Source organism: Chiloscyllium punctatum, chromosome 28, assembly GCF_047496795.1.
Source record: "Chiloscyllium punctatum isolate Juve2018m chromosome 28, sChiPun1.3, whole genome shotgun sequence".
In the NCBI taxonomy this organism is placed as follows: domain Eukaryota; kingdom Metazoa; phylum Chordata; class Chondrichthyes; order Orectolobiformes; family Hemiscylliidae; genus Chiloscyllium; species Chiloscyllium punctatum.
In genome coordinates, this window is record NC_092766.1 from 10,517,756 (window position 1) to 10,533,727 (window position 15,972).

At 44.9% G+C, this 15,972-nt stretch overlaps 1 protein-coding gene across 2 annotated transcripts in view; it reads left to right on the top strand.

The window, feature by feature from the left end:
• iqgap3 (IQ motif containing GTPase activating protein 3) overlaps positions 1-15,972 on the top strand; it is a 107,070-nt gene that overhangs the window by 52,181 nt on the left and 38,917 nt on the right. For both annotated transcript variants that reach the window (XM_072548905.1, XM_072548906.1), the window contains 6 exons: positions 650-733; positions 3,807-3,878; positions 6,815-6,884; positions 7,996-8,204; positions 10,046-10,198; positions 11,296-11,459. In XM_072548905.1, the coding sequence (XP_072405006.1) occupies positions 650-733; positions 3,807-3,878; positions 6,815-6,884; positions 7,996-8,204; positions 10,046-10,198; positions 11,296-11,459 (752 nt within the window). The remainder of the gene's footprint in view (positions 1-649; positions 734-3,806; positions 3,879-6,814; positions 6,885-7,995; positions 8,205-10,045; positions 10,199-11,295; positions 11,460-15,972) is intronic.

The window sequence follows — 15,972 nt, forward strand, 5'->3', positions numbered from 1 at the left end:
TTTTATTCATTCCCATCATCTGTATCATTGGCTAGTCCAGCATTTATTGTCCTTTGGAGGGTGGTGGTTAGCTGCAACCAGCACATGGTCCTAATGTAACTTTGGAGTGTTTCTGTCTAAAAGATTAATAGAGTCCAGCTGGGTAAGATTTGCGGGTGCACTGCCTGAAAGGGTAGTGAAAGCAGAATCAATAATAACCTTGAAGAGGCAATCGATCGATACCTAAACAGAGGAGCAATATGCAATTCTGCCAGAAGTGGGAATAATCACATAGCTCTTCTGAATAGTAAGCCTTAAGTGTTGAATGACTCCTTCTGAGTAATATCATCCAATGAGTAAGCAGCAAAGGTAGTCATGGCTTTTTGAATCAAAAGACGAGACCATTCTTGAAATTATCAAAGGGGTCCCTTTAAGACACAATTCTGCTGCAACATCTGTGCATCATTGTGCCAACATGCTCTGATAACTCGTGGGCAATAAACCGTCCCTTGCCAGTGTCACTCTCATCCAAAGAAAAATTATTTTTCAACATTAGTTTTCTTCCTGCTAAATTTTAAGATTCCAAAATTAAATCCTAAAAGTTATCCTCTTGTTTGTGGTGGCTGGTAACTGTGGAGGGAATGGCATTCAGCTGTGTTTTATGTTTCAGTCGCGCTGGCGAGGTTACAGACAGCGGAGAGATTACCAGAAGAGACTTCATCACTTTCGAGACAACACAGATGCTGTAATTAAGGTACAGACCACTTAGCTCTGGCCTTGTGTCATGTAATGTTAATTATAATGAAGGAAGACTGGTCTAAATAGCTTGATAAATATTTAAAGATCCTTCAATGTCTGGTTGGAGTTTTGATTCAGTTGAGCCCACAGACTGGGTTTGGAGCCAATTGTTTTTTTCTTTTCAGTCTCTGCATCCTGCGTTTGGGGCAGTGCAAGAATGGAACGGGGAGATCTCATTCTGTTGCTGGCTAAACCCCATCTCCCAGAAAGTTCACAGGGCAGAAGGTCATCAAGGGGGAGCGTTCCTCAATGTGGAATAGACCATTGACATTGGTTGTGATGATACTAAGCTTTAAGAGGTGTATTTTGTCTTTTTTTTTTGAAGATTGGTTATAAGACAGAGGTGAGAGCTGTCTATAGAGGACCCTCTATTATCTGAACGAGATTGGCCGGACACTGTTTCGTTCGGTTAATTGATTATTCAGATAATCGATTTTTCCTTAAACAAGGGAAGCGGTACTGACCGAACGCTGTGCTCAACCGGAGAATTTGTTTAAATGTATAATTTTAATGAGTCTGCTATTTAAACAAACTAATCTTTGCATTCTGCAATTTACAAGTTAAACTGAGAAGGACGAAACATAAATACCGTATACGAAATCCTAGTGTTAAACAAGATCCTGAACAGCTTCTACGATCGCAAGAGCATTTGTCCGTTTCCAGGAGCACAGTGTCGCATTGGAAAGACAGAAACACCACCTCACTCGTGCGTTTACATTCTCTGCCAGTTTCTTTTCACAAACGGTCCAGTAAGGTGATGGGAATATTGTAAAACACTTACTTTTGCAAAGGGCTGTGTAACTGTGTTAAAAAAAAATCCAGTCGTTGATGCCTGAGGGGTTTGTGTTTCTGTGTTTTGGCCAGCGTTTTCACATGTTCTTCAGTCCAGGTAAATCGAATGCTGCTTAAAACTTATCATTCTCAGGTTACTCTGAAGAAAGTTGAGTGTGTGCCATCCAGGTGCTTATGAAACAGTTCAACCCCAGCTGCACGATAAGAGCGTCATGAGGCATTAACCAGCCTGCGAAATGACTTTGTTTCAAATTGTGCTTTTATGTAAATGAGCATGCTGAGATGTGTTCCATTATTGAATCACTTGATGGAGCTTCACTTTTAAAGGGATTGCCTTCGCAAAGCAATGCAGAACCTTAATGTGAGCTCACCGAGCATCCTCTGTGTATTTTAAACAGATTTTTTTTTATTCACTTGTGGGATGTGGATGTCACTGGTGCCCAGCATTTATTGCCCATCCATAGTTGCCCTTGAAGGTGAGTTGCTGCCTTGAACTACTGCAGTCCACCTCCTGTAGGCTGACCCACAATGCCCTGAGGGAGGCAATTCCAGGATTTTGGCCCAGTGACAATGAAGGAATGCTGATATATTTCCAAGTCAGGATGTTGGGTGGCTTAGCGGGGAATCTTGCAGGGGTTGGTGTTCCCATGCTCTTGTCCTTCTAGTTGGAAGTGGGACTTTTTCCTAAAATAAAAAGGTGGCAAATTGAAAGATCAGTGTAAAGAAACTCAGTAGTTGACATGTAGTATAGAGAGCGATATAAATCAGGATGTAGTACTGATATGGTGACATTAAATTCCGATCTTGAAGAGAAATCTGAGGGATTTGGTGATCTAGGAAGAAAATGGGAGGCAGAGTTGGAGATGAGGCCAGTGAGATTTGATTTGAAGTGGAACCTAAGCAGTAGTAAGAAGGTACCTTGTAAAGCACTTCACAGATAAAAAAACTTGTGCGACAAACACCCTTTAACGAGACGTGATGGTGGTTCAGCCTGTTTCCAGAATGGAGGAAGAGTGGAGGTGAGGTTGCAGAGAGTCCACGTTCTCACTGAAAGGCAGAGCGGTCTTGAGGGACTGGCTGACCCACTCCAGCTCTGGTTTCTGGCATTTGTAACATTGCCTGCGCCAATACTGAAATATCAGATCCTGTGGGAACTCGACAATGTGGATGTTTGGACGATGTTCTTTCCCCCTGTGGGTGTGACTGGAACAAAGGGGCACAGATTAAAAACGAGGGGTGTCCCATATTAACACCGATGAAGTGGAATCTCTTTTCCAGAGTATCATGAGTCTTTGGAACTCTCTTCCACAAGCGGGCTAGAGGTGAGGAGAGACCATATTTTAAAGCAGAAGGAGAGAGATCCTTGATTAACAAGGGATCCAGAATGTCAGAGGATGGGTAGGATGTGGAGTTGAGGCCGGAATTAGATGAGCCCTGATCATTAGATTGGGGAGCAGGCTTGAGGGGGTGAATGACCCCCCCCCCCCCTCAATAATGTTCCTTGTAAGTTGCACAGCTGCTCCGATGTTCCATGCATGGTGATTGGCATCGTGAGCCAGAAAGAAATTTGGAGGGAATGCTGTGTTTGACATGTTCCTGGTCCTTACGTTCAGTAAAGCACCTTTGTGACTTGTTGCTGAGGGGCTGAGCACCCACCTTGACGTGGTTCAATAGAGTTAAGGGAAACCTGGGAGAGCTTTTTGCATTTCTAATAATTTGTTGCTGACTTCCCTAAGCTCTATCTTAACATCAAATTCCAATGTGGAAAGTACCAAAGTCCTTTTGGAGGCTTGGTTATTTCCAATTCGTTTTCTGGTCAATGGTAACCTCCAGGATGTTGCTAGTAGTGATTCAATGATAGTCATGTCACTAAATGTGAAAAAAGGGTGATGGGTGGATTCACTACTTTGTTAGAGATTGTTGTTGCTTGGCAGTTGATTGGGTGCATTTTACTTGTCAGTCCAAACCTGGATTGTATGCAGGTCTTGCTGCGTCTGGATTGAGACTTCTTCAGTATCTTAGGGGGTTGCGAATGGTACTAAATATTGTGCTGTCATTAACGAAAATCCCCATTTCTGCTCTCATGATGGAAGGAGTCAGTGATGAAATAGCTGAAGAAGTTGGACCGAGGATACCGCCTTGAAGAGCTGTTACTCCTGAACGTTGCTCACCTAGTCAGTTGAGTCAAGTTTGTTAGATTTCTTTTTTAACTATTGCCTTTAATGTTTTTTTTCTAGATTCAGTCCTGGGTGAGGATGTGGCAGGCAAAGAGGAGATATAGGGCAAGGCTGCAGCACTTCAAGAACAATGTAAGCTTGAGTGAATAAATAATCTACCAGTCAGCAGATTCCCTGCTTAAAGGACTGAACAGGTTTGAAATTGGATGGAGGTACTGGGAGAGATATCAAATGTTGCAAAACCTGGCCACAGCTGCTTAATTCAAGGCTCGATGCACACACCAGACAAGGTGCTTAAGTGCAGCTTTCCAGTGACCACAAACTGTGGGAAAACCACCTCCTCTTTCAAAGAAAAACAAAGAAAACTTACAGCCCAGGAACAGGCCCTGCAGCCTTCCAAGCCTGAGCTGATCCAAATCCACTGTCTCAACCTATCGCCCAATTCCTAAGCATCTGTATCCCTTTGCTCCCCACCAAATCATGCATCTGTCCAGACACATCTTAAATGAATCTCCTGCACCTGCCTCTACTACCTCTGCTGGCAACACGTTCCAGGCACCTACCACCCTCTGTGTAAAGTACTTGCCACGTGTATCCCCCTTAAATCTTTCACCGCTCACCTTGAATGCGTGACCTCTCCGTTATTGAATCCTTCACCCTGGGGGAAAAAGCTTATCTCTATCTAACCCGTCTATACTCTTCATGATTTTGTTGACCTCACTCAGGTTCCCTCCTTAATCTCCTTTTTTTTTTCCTCATGAAAACAATCCTAACTACTCAACCTCTCTTCATAGCTAGCACCTTCCATGTCAGGCAACATCCACGTAAACCTTCTCTGCACTCTCTCAAAATGTCCACATCCTTTTAGTAATGTGGCGCCCAGAACTGTACACAGTATTCTAAATGTGGCCGAACCAATGTCTTGTACAATTTTAACATAACTTGCCAGCTCTTATACTCAATACCCTGTCTGAAGGCAAGCATACCATATGCCTTCTTGACCACTCTATCCACCTGTGCAGCAACCTTCAGGATACAATGGACCTGAACTCCCAGATTTCTCTGTCCATCAACTTTTCCCAAGGCTCTTCTGTTTACTGTATAATTCGCTCTAGAATTAGTCTTCCCAAAATGCAACACCTCACGTTTGTCTGGATTGAACTCCATCTGCCACTTCTCTGCAGTCTATCTATATTCTCCCGTATTCTTTGACAGTCCCCTATGCTTTCTGCTACTCCACCAATCTTTGTGTCATCTCAACAGTGCCCTCTTCCAGATCATTTATGTATATCACAAACAACTGTGGCCCCAGCACTGACCCTGTGGAACACCACTGGTCATCTTTTTCCATTTCGAGAAATTCCCTTCAACTACTACTCTCTGTCTCCTGTTGCTCAACCAGTTCTTTATCCATCTAGCTAGAACACCCTGCACACCATGTAACTACACTTTCTCCATTAGTCTACCACGGGGAACCTTATGAAACGCCTTACTAAAGTCCATATATATGACAACAACCATCTTTCCTTCATCTATCAACTTGGCCACTTCCTCAAAGAACTCTATGTTGGTAAGGCGCCATCTCCCTCGCACAAAACCATGTTGCCTATCACTGATAAGCCCATTCTTTTCCAAATAATATAAATGGATTTTATCCCTCGTACCTTCTCCAGCAACCTTCCCACCACTGACGTCAGGCTCATTGGTCTGTAGGTTGCCTGGAATATCCCTACAACCCTCCTTGTATGTGGGGACGACATGAGCAACCCTCCAATCCTCTAGCACCTCTCCTGTGTTTAAGGATGCTGCAAAGATAACTGTCAGGGCCCCAGCTACTTCCTCTCTCGCCTAACTACTTTTCAGCCTTCTGGATTCTGCAGTAATTGTTATATATTGTATTTGGTTCTTCAAGCCTGCTCCACCATTCAATATGGTCATAACTGATCTGGCTGTGATCTCCTCTCCATTGTCCCATTTGCAGCCTTAAATCCGTTGTCTATCAAAAATCCTTAATTTTCCTTAACTTTGTCTTATTCTTAAAATATGTCCACTAGTTTTGGTCTTCCCCACAACCAAAGTCGTCCAGGTCTCCACCCTATCCAGTCCCTCACCATCCTAACTTTTCTTTCACCTTGCCTGTCTCTCATTTCCTGTATGTTCGAGTTATGGCTTTGTAGGCTCCTCCATTGTAGCCTTCTCCAGGCATATCTTTTGTTTCTTCGCTCACTGCACTCTCTTTAGCCTTACATTATGAACTTTTTTTTTTGGGTGTTTAACCTTTCCCTTCTTGGACCTTTCCATTTGTTCTTCGTTGCTTTCCCCCCCGCCACCCGCCTGCCCCATTCCACATCTTTCTCACACATTCGGAGGACCCCATCCTACAGGAAGTCCTCCAGACCTAAAATGTTGGCTCTTTTTCTTTCTCCATCAGCACTGCAGAATGTTTCCCAATTCTCCATGTTTTTGTTTTTTTTTTCTTCAGATTTTCTGCATTTTGTTTTTGTGTGGGTACGTGGCATTTGTACACAGGGCTTATCACCTTGGAGTGACAGCATTTTAGACAGAAAGACCAGCTCTCGGTTCATGATGTTTAAAAGGATGGGCATCTCCTCATTGTCTCCAAAGTAGAAGTATTGTGTCCTTGATGCTCCGACTGCCCAGTAAAGCTTAATTGCCCTGTTCCTGAGCTCCTAACACTATATTTCAAATGATATTGTTGCTGTTAATTGGTGACCAGAGCCCATGGGGTGAAGCTGTGCCCACTAAATGTAGGGGCTCTCGTTTATCAGTTCCTACTCTTTTTTTTAAATGGGAAGGAAATAGAAAGAGAAGTCGCCTTGACACCATCGACATCAAACATTTCCAGGACAGGATAGCACGAGATTACATGCAGAGTAAAGCTCCTTCTATCCTTTTTGACAGGAAATGATTGCAAAGTAAAGTCATCATTTTCTTCATCAGTTCCTGATCACACAGGTTTGCTAACAGATGCCCACTTGACTGAAATCCTGGTGCTGTGCTTCCTTGGAGACTCTCTATAAAGACCAACTGTTTACTCATTTCTGCAGATTGCTTCGGTGGTGAAGATCCAGGCGTTTGTCAGAGCCAACAAAGCCAGAGGAGATTACAGGCTCCTGGGTAAGTGGTTTGAAGCACTGAATCATTTGAGGTTGCTTTGAGACCTGCAGCACTTTTCCTTTTCTGTAATCATTGCCAGCTGGCAACCCGCTTGTCGCAAAGGCTCCGAGATGCAGTGGAGGCTCTTCTGAATCTGTCTTGGTTCAACTCCTCCAAGGGCTCTAGTGGTCTTCAGTGCTGCACCAAAGACGTTGCCTGTTTTGTCAGGCTTGCAGGAGCTTTTGCACTCGCTCAGATTGGGAGAAAGTGAGGACTGCGGATGCTGGAGACCAGCGTGGAAAAATGTGGTGATGGAAAAGCGCAGCAGGTCAGGCAGCATCCAACGAGCAGGAGAATGAAGAAGGGCTTATGCCCGAAACGTCGATTCTCCTGCTGCTTTGATGCTTCATTCACTCTGGTTAGAGTTGGTCAATCAGCACCAATCACTGATCTAACTCGTCACTCTAATGGACCACTGAGGGGGTGCAGCCTTTCCAGTGAAACTGTAAACCAATGCCCTGTCCTCCTTTGTCCTGAGAGATTGTATTAGAGGTACCATAATGATATTTTTAAAATACCTCTCACTGGATGTGGGTCATTATTTGTTGCCCATCCCCAATTCCTCTTCATCTGCGCCGATTACTGTACAGTTTCTGAGGGCAGTTAGGAATCCACCATGTTGCTGTGTGCCTGGAGAAGGGAGATTTTCTGAGAAGAGCAGGGCTGGGGAAGATGGGCTTTATCTGGTGGGAAGTATTAAAACTGTGGATTTTTTTTAAAATTCAAAAATCTACTTTTGCACAGGCTTTTTTATTCCCCCAGCATTAATCGTGCCCTTCATTAGAAAAGCTGCCTCAGAGCTCATGACCCTTCAGTTGTAACTCACAGTTTAGGGAGTCCTGCATTAAATGGTGCAAATTAGCAAGTGCTGACCATGATAAAGACCTGTTATTCAGTTCCAATAATACTGACGGAGCTGAATATCAGACAGAGTGCATGTCATGCATTGATGCAATACAACCCAAGCGGTGTCATGGCTAGGTCCCAATTTCACCTCTGTGTCTGCAGTTTTAGTTCCATGGGCTATTGGATAAAATTTTGTTTCTCAAAAAAAAAACCTTGTATTCCTCAGTCCATGCCCGAAACCCTCCGCTGAGCGTGGTTCGGAAGTTTGCTCATCTCCTGGAACACAGTGACCACGACTTCCGTGAGGAGTGGGAACTGATGCGACTGCGTGAGGAAGTGGTGCAGCACATCCGTTCCAATCAACGCCTGGAGCAGGACCTCAACATCATGGACATAAAAATAGGGCTGCTGGTGAAGAACAGGATCACCCTGCAGGTGAGAGGTTGTCCAGCCCTTTAAGCAAGGGAACCGTCTGGTTAAATTCTTCTTTTTGGCAGGATTGTGCATTTTATCGTGCATGGGAGATTTCAAAAAGGTGGTTTAGCTTGTATAATTGAGAATGTACTGCAGAGAAGCAGGCTATTCGGCCTCTGGTCTTTGTGCTCCTCACATATCCTTTATTATTATTTCTTAACCCCCCCCTAACCTGGGTCGCCCTATCCTTCTATTCCTTTCTTGTTCTTGCATTTATCCAAGTTGCCCCTTCTGTGTTTCTCTCCTATTTGCCTTAAGCATTCTTTGTGGGGGCAATTCCGCACACTCCCTGCTCTTACGGTTGAAAACATCTCTCTTGGTTTCTCATTTAGATTTATTTGTGACCATCTTGTGTTTACAGCACCTACATTTGATCTTTACTGCCTAACCTTTCTAATGGCACTGAAGGTCTTCCTACAACCACAAGCTCTACAGTGGTTCACAACAGCAGTTCACCACCTGCCTTCTTCAGGGCACTTGGGGATTGGCAGTAAATTCTGGTCTAACCAGTGACGCCAACAACTTGAAAACAATTTACAAAAAAATTAGGAATGAATCTGCAACCTCGCCACTTTGACTCTGTCAAACTTTGTCATGGTTTTTTTAACCTCTATCTCATCACATCTCAACCTTCCCTTCCTGGAGAAACCTTCCTCAGTTCCTTTGGCATTTTGTTGATAATTATAACTTCTCAGTTCTGGTATTATAACATCTTGGCTCTGGGATCATCCTTGTAAATTTCCTTTTGTGCCTTCTCTAATGTCTCTATGGTCTTGTTTAAAGTGTGGAGACCAGAACTATGTGCATTGACCCCCCAAGTATGGTGCAAATTCTAGGAAGGACAGAAACAAAAGCATGGCTGTCTTTTGTAGATGGTTCAACTCTAAATCATTCTGTGTCTCAGACTGTTATCATAGTTGATCACTTGCTCCCTGTACCTCTGTGTTTAGTCACCAAGAAGGCTGGTTCCTTTATTTCTTGCTGGGGGTACAATATGTCATTTCTACTTAGCACTTTGCCGTTGATATAATTTCTCGCATGTATTGACTGTCTCATGAATGTCACTTTCCATAACAGGGTACAACTTCAATGGTGATACCACCCATACCCATTCTGACTGGTATGGAAATACACCCTTTTAGTGGTGACTTCTGAACACCCACCCTTTATTTGCTTAGAATGGATTAATTCTTCCCTAGAACAGCATAGATAAATGCTGACTTCAGGACCATGATTTCTGCAAGGTTTGTAGCTCAGGCTGAGGATTAGGGTGTAGGTTTGCTCGTTGAGCTGTAGGTTTGATATCCAGACGTTTCATTACCTGGCCAGGTAACATCAGTGGCGACCTCCAGGTGAGGTCACTTGGAGGTCGCCACTGATGATGTTACCTGGCCAGGTAATGAAACGTCTGGATATCAAACCTACAGCTCAGCGAGCAAACCTACACCCTAAAGCCATGATTTTGGAGTGATAGTTGGTGTCTAACTCTGAGCCATCATGCTTGACTGGGGCCCTGAACCCTGGACCTCTCTCTCCCTGCCCATCTACACTGTTGCAGTTGTTGCTCGCGATTGGAGCAGTGTTGCTGGACAAAGAATAGATGGCAGTGGGCTGACATGCCTGGTAAATCATGGACCAAATTAGTTCTTTTGAGCCAAAGATTTTATTGCAGTTGACTATTTAGTCATCGTGCTGACCTGTGAGTAAAGCATGACTTCACTGAGCCAGTGCCAAAGCTTTATGGGGCATGGGGATGTATCTCCAAGACAGAACCTGGGACACTGTTGCTTTCAATTTTGTAGGAAGTGGTTTCCCACTGCAAGAAACTTACTAAGAAGAACAAGGGTCAGCTAGAAGACTTGATGGTGATCGACAAGCAGAAGGGATTGAAGGCTCTCAGCAGACAGAAGCGGGAGAAACTTGAGGCATATCAACATCTCTTCTACCTCCTGCAGGTAACCGTGGTTTCTCAGCGACAATATCTCCTCCTGTCACCCCACTTGATTTTCCCTTGCCATCTGTTATTTGGCTGAAGGGGTAGATTCCCCGGCCTTCAGATGGAATGAGGGAGATTGTAGCAGTGCTTGCCTGATCTCGAGGGGACTGGAGCACAGTGAGGAGAGGGTGGGAAGACTTGTTTTGCTGCTGTTTTTTGTTTTAGTCACATTGTGGAGTGGGTACAGCCACTGTTGAGCAAGCTGCGATCTAATTGTAATGAAGGAGCAGGTGTAAGAAGGCTGAATGGCCTTCTCTTGTTCCTTTGGTGTTTAGTTTCCACCCCTCCCTTTGCCCTGTTATCTCCCCACAGCATTAAAATGGATAAATTGTCCAGAGGGAGCCTTGTCCCATTTTCTGAAATACACCAGAGGGGACTCTTCTGTTAAGCTGCCAGGGTGTCCTGTTGTCAAAACCATCATTCAACCCCTTCTATTGCTTACTTCAGACATATTCCTCTGTGAAGTATTTTATTGATGAGAATTTGAAAGTTGAAAACTATATATTTGAGCTGGAAAAAGGAAAGTGATAAAAGAAATATCCAACACAATTTGGACACGTTCGCAGTTAATTATTGTCCAAGGGTTAAATCCAAGGGAAGACTGATTTGTTTTTTCTTATTCCTTTAATTCATTCAGGGGATGTGGGCACCACCAGCTAGGTCTGCATTTGTTCCCCATCTCTAGTTTCCCAGATTATGCAGTTGAGAATCAACCACATTGCTGTGGGTGTGGAATAGGTCTAGTCAACCGAAGGATGACTTCCTTCTCTGAGGGGTGTTCGTGATCCAGATGGGTTTCTACAACATTTGACAATGGTTTTATCGTCATTTGATTCTAGGTTTTTATTGAATTCATTGAACCCAAAAATCTGGAACATTTTAGTTTGGTGTTCTGGATTGCTAGTCCAGTGATGTTACCATAAGCTGTCTTGGTCCAGACTGTAATTTTGTGATCCATTTTTGTTTTGTGGTGTTTGGGACTAGCTGGTGATGTCCGTTCTTATTGGATTAAAAAGCTCATTGACTTTCGATCTGCGCCTGTTTCTCTTGTGCTAGACAAAGCCGGTGTACTTGGCCAAACTGATTTTCCAGATGCCCCAGAACAGATCGACCAAGTTCATAGAGTCCGTCATATTCTCACTCTACAACTACGCAGCCAACCAGAGAGAAGACTACCTGCTCTTACGTCTGTTCACCACTGCTCTTCAAGAGGAAATTAAGTATGTGATCATGGTGATGGGAAAGATGAATAGTAGCAGGAGTGGGCTATTTGGTCCCTCGAGCCTGCCCTGCCATTCAACCAGATCATGGCTGACTTTCTACCTCTTCACCAGTCAGCGCACTAGCCCTATACCCCTCAATGTCCTCAATCTCTAGAAATCTATCTTGAATATTCTCAATGGCATGGTCTTTTACCCAGGGAATACAAAACTAGAGGGCAAAGGTTTAAGGTCAGAGGGGAAAGATTTTACTAGCGACCCGAGGGGCAACTTTTTCACGCAGATGGTTGTGCGTGTATGGAATGAGCTGCCAATAGAAGAGGCTGATACAATTACAACATTTTAAAAAGCATCTGGGGTGGGGTCACGAATAGAAGGGTTTAGAGGGTGATGGGCCAAATGCTGGCAAATGGTTCTAGATTAATTTAGGATATGTATTCGGCGTGGACAAGTTGGATTTATTTCCATGGGATGTCATAGAACATAGAACATAGAAGAATACAGCGCAGTACAGGCCCTTCGGCCCTCGATGTTGTGCCGATCAAAGCCCATCTAACCTACACGAACCCACTATCCTCCATATACCTATCCAATGCCCGCTTAAATACCCATAAAGAGGGAGAGTCCACTACTGCTACTGGCAGGGCATTCCATGAACTTACGACTCGCTGAGTGAAGAACCTACCCCTAACATCAGTCCTATATCTACCCCCCCTTAATTTAAAGCTATGCCCCCTTGTAATCGCTGACTCCATACGTGGAAAAAGGTTCTCACTGTCAACCCTATCTAACCCCCTAATCATCTTGTACACCTCTATCAAATCACCCCTAAACCTTCTTTTCTCCAATGAAAACAACCCCAAGTGCCTCAGCCTTTCCTCATAGGATCTTCCTACCATACCAGGCAACATCCTGGTAAACTTCCTCTGCACCCGTTCCAGTGCCTCCACATCCTTCCTATAGTATGGCGACCAAAACTGCACACAATATTCCAGATGCGGCCGCACCAGAGTCTTATACAACTGCAGCATGACCTCAGGACTCCGGAACTCAATTCCTCTACCAATAAAAGCCAGTACGCCATATACCTTCTTCACTGCACTATTTACCTGGGTGGCAACTTTCAGAGATCTGTGTACATGGACACCAAGATCCCTCTGCTCATCCACACTGCCAAGTAACCTACCATTAGCCCAGTAATCCATCTTTTTATTACTCTTACCAAAGTGAATCACCTCACACTTAGCTACATTGAACTCCATTTGCCACCTTTCTGCCCAGCTCTGCAGCTTCTCTATATCCCGCTGTAACCTGCCATATCCTTCCTCACTGTCTACAACTCCTCCGACTTTCGTATCATCCGCAAACTTGCTCACCCAACCTTCTAACCCTTCCTCCAGGTCATTTATCAAAATGACAAACAGCAATGGTCCCAAAACAGATCCTTGCGGAACACCGCTAGTGACGGCACTCCAAGATGAACCTTTGCCATCAACTACTACCCTCTGTCTTCTTCCAGCCAGCCAATTCCTAATCCAAACCTCCAACTCGCCCTCAATGCCATATCTCTGTATTTTCTGCAGTAGCCTACCATGGGGGACCTTATCAAACGCCTTACTAAAATCCATATATACCACATCTACCGCTTTCCCCTCATCTACCTCCTTAGTCACCTTCTCAAAGAATTCAATAAGGTTTATGAGGCACGACCTGCCCTTCACAAAACCATGCTGACTATCCTTGATCACATCATTCTTATCCAGATGTGCATAAATCCTATCCCTTACAATTCTCTCGAAGACTTTGCCCACAACAGAAGTGAGACTCACTGGCCTATAGTTACTAGGATTATCCCTACTCCCCTTCTTGAACAAGGGAACCACGTTTGCTAGCCTCCAGTCCTCTGGCACTACTCCTGTAGACAAAGAGGACACAAAAATCAAGGCCAATGGCTCTGCAATCTCCTCCCTTGCTTCCCAGAGAATCCTAGGATAAATGCCGTCAGGCCCAGGGGACTTATCTATTTTCACCCTTGCCAGAATTTCCAACACCTCTTCTCTACATATCTCAAAGCCATCCATTCTACTTATTCGTGCCTCAGTATTCATATCGACAACAATGTCCTGTTTCTGAGTGAATACTGACGAAAAGTATTCATTCAGTGCCTCCCCAATCTCTTCAGCCTCCACACGCAACTTCCCATTACTATCCTTGATTGGACCTATTCCTTCCCTAGTCATTCTTTTATTCCTAACATACCTATAGAAAGCCTTAGGGTTTTCCCTAATCCTACCAACTAAGGACCTCTCATGTCCCCTCCTTGCTGCTCTTAGCTCTCTCTTCAGGTCCTTCCGGGCTACCTTATAACTCTCAATCGCCCCTATTGAACCTTCACGCCTCATCTTTACAAAGGCCGCCCTCTTCCATTTAACAAGGGATTCCAACTCCTTATTAAACCACGGCTCCCTCACACGACCCTTTCCTCCCTGTCTGATAGGTACATACTTATCAAGGACACTCAATAGTTGCTCCTTGAACAAGTTCCACATATCAATTACGCTCTTGCCTTGGAATCTACTTTTCCAATCCACACATCCTAAGTCATGCCTCCAACGCATCATAATTTCCCTGCCCCCAGCTATAACTCCTGCCCTGCAGTGCACACTTATCCCTCTCCATCACTAGAGTAAAAATCACCGAATTGTGGTCACTGTCCCCAAAGTGCTCACCTACCTCTAGTTCTAATACCTGGCCTGGTTCGTTACCCAGAACCAAATCCAGTATGGCCTCACCTCTTGTTGGCTTATCTACATATTGTGTCAGGAAACTCTCCTGCACACATTGGACAAACACTGACCCATCTAATGAACTTGAGCTATAGCTTTCCCAATCAATATCAGGAAAGTTAAAGTCCCCATAACAATCACCCTATTACTGTCACTCTTCTCCTGAATCATCTTCGCAATCCTTTCTTCAACGATTCTAGGACTATTAGGAGGCCTGTAAAAGACTCCGAACAGGGTGACCTCACCTCTCCTATTCCTAACCTCAACCCAAACTACCTCAGATGGCAAATCTTCGTCCATCTTCCTTTCCACCACTGTAATACTATCTTTGACAAGCAAAGCCACACCCCCCCCTCTTTTACCCCCACCTCTGACCCTACTAAAACATTTAAACCCTGGAACCTGCAACAGCCAATCCTGTCCCTGATCTAGCCACGTCTCTGTAATAGCCACAACATCGAAGTCCCAGGTACCAACCCACGCTGCGAGTTCACCTACCTTATTTCGTATACTTCTGGCATTAAAGTATACACACTTCAAGCCACTCCTCTGTTTACAGGCACCCTCCTTTAAGATTGATGCCATATTCCTAACCTCTCTACACTCCAGGTCCTGCACCCTAAAGCTACAGTCTGGGTTCCCATGCCCCTGCAGAGTTAGTTTAAACCCCCCCCCAAGAGCACTAGCAAACCTCCCCCCAAGGATACTGGTGCCCCTCAGGTTCAGGTGCAGACCATCCTGTTTATAGAGGTCCCACCTTCCCCAGAAAGAACCCCAGTTATCCAAGTACCGAAATCCCTCCCTCCTGCACCATCCCTGTAGCCACGCATTTAACTCTTCTCTCTCCCTATTCCTCGACTCTCTATCACGTGGCACGGGTAACAAACCAGAGACAACAACTCTGTTCGTTCTAACTCTGAGCTTCCAACCTAGCTCCCTAAAAGCCTGTCTAACATCCTCAGCACTCGTCCTACCTATGTCATTGGTGCCAATATGGACCACGACTTCAGGCTGCTCCCCCTCCCCCTTAAGGACCTGGAAAACACGATCAGAGACATCACGTACCCTTGCACCTGGGAGGCAACATACCAAACGTGAGTCTCTCTCGTTCCCACAAAACTGCCTATCTGTGCCCCGAACTATCGAGTCCCCAATTATTATTGCTCTGCTCTTCTCCACCCTTCCCTTCTGAGTAGCGGGGACAGGCTCCGTGCCAGAGGCCTGAGCCCCGTTACTTACCCCTGGTAAGTCGTCCCCCCCACAAGTATCCAAAACGGTATACTTGTTCTTGAGGGGAACGACCGCAGGGGGTCCCTGCACTGGCTGCTTCCTCCCAGTCCCCCTCACTGTCACCCATCTATCTGCCATCTTTGGAGTTACTACTTCCCTATAGCTCCGATCTATGACCCCCTCTGCCTCCCGAATGATCCGAAGTTCATCCAACTCCAGCTCCAGTTTCCTAACACGGTCTTGGAGGAGCTGGAGATGGGTGCACTTCCTGCAAGTGTAATCAGCAGGGACGTCCATGGCATCCCTCACCTCATACATGTTGCAGGAGGAACATTGCACTGCCTAATCATCTGTATGATTTGAGAATGTACAAACCTCTGGGATAGAGAATTCCTAAGATTCACCAATCTCCAAGTGAAGAAGTTGCTCGTCATTTCAGTCATAAACGGCTTACCTCATCCGAAGGTTGTTTGCTAGCTGTAGACCAAACCTCCCCC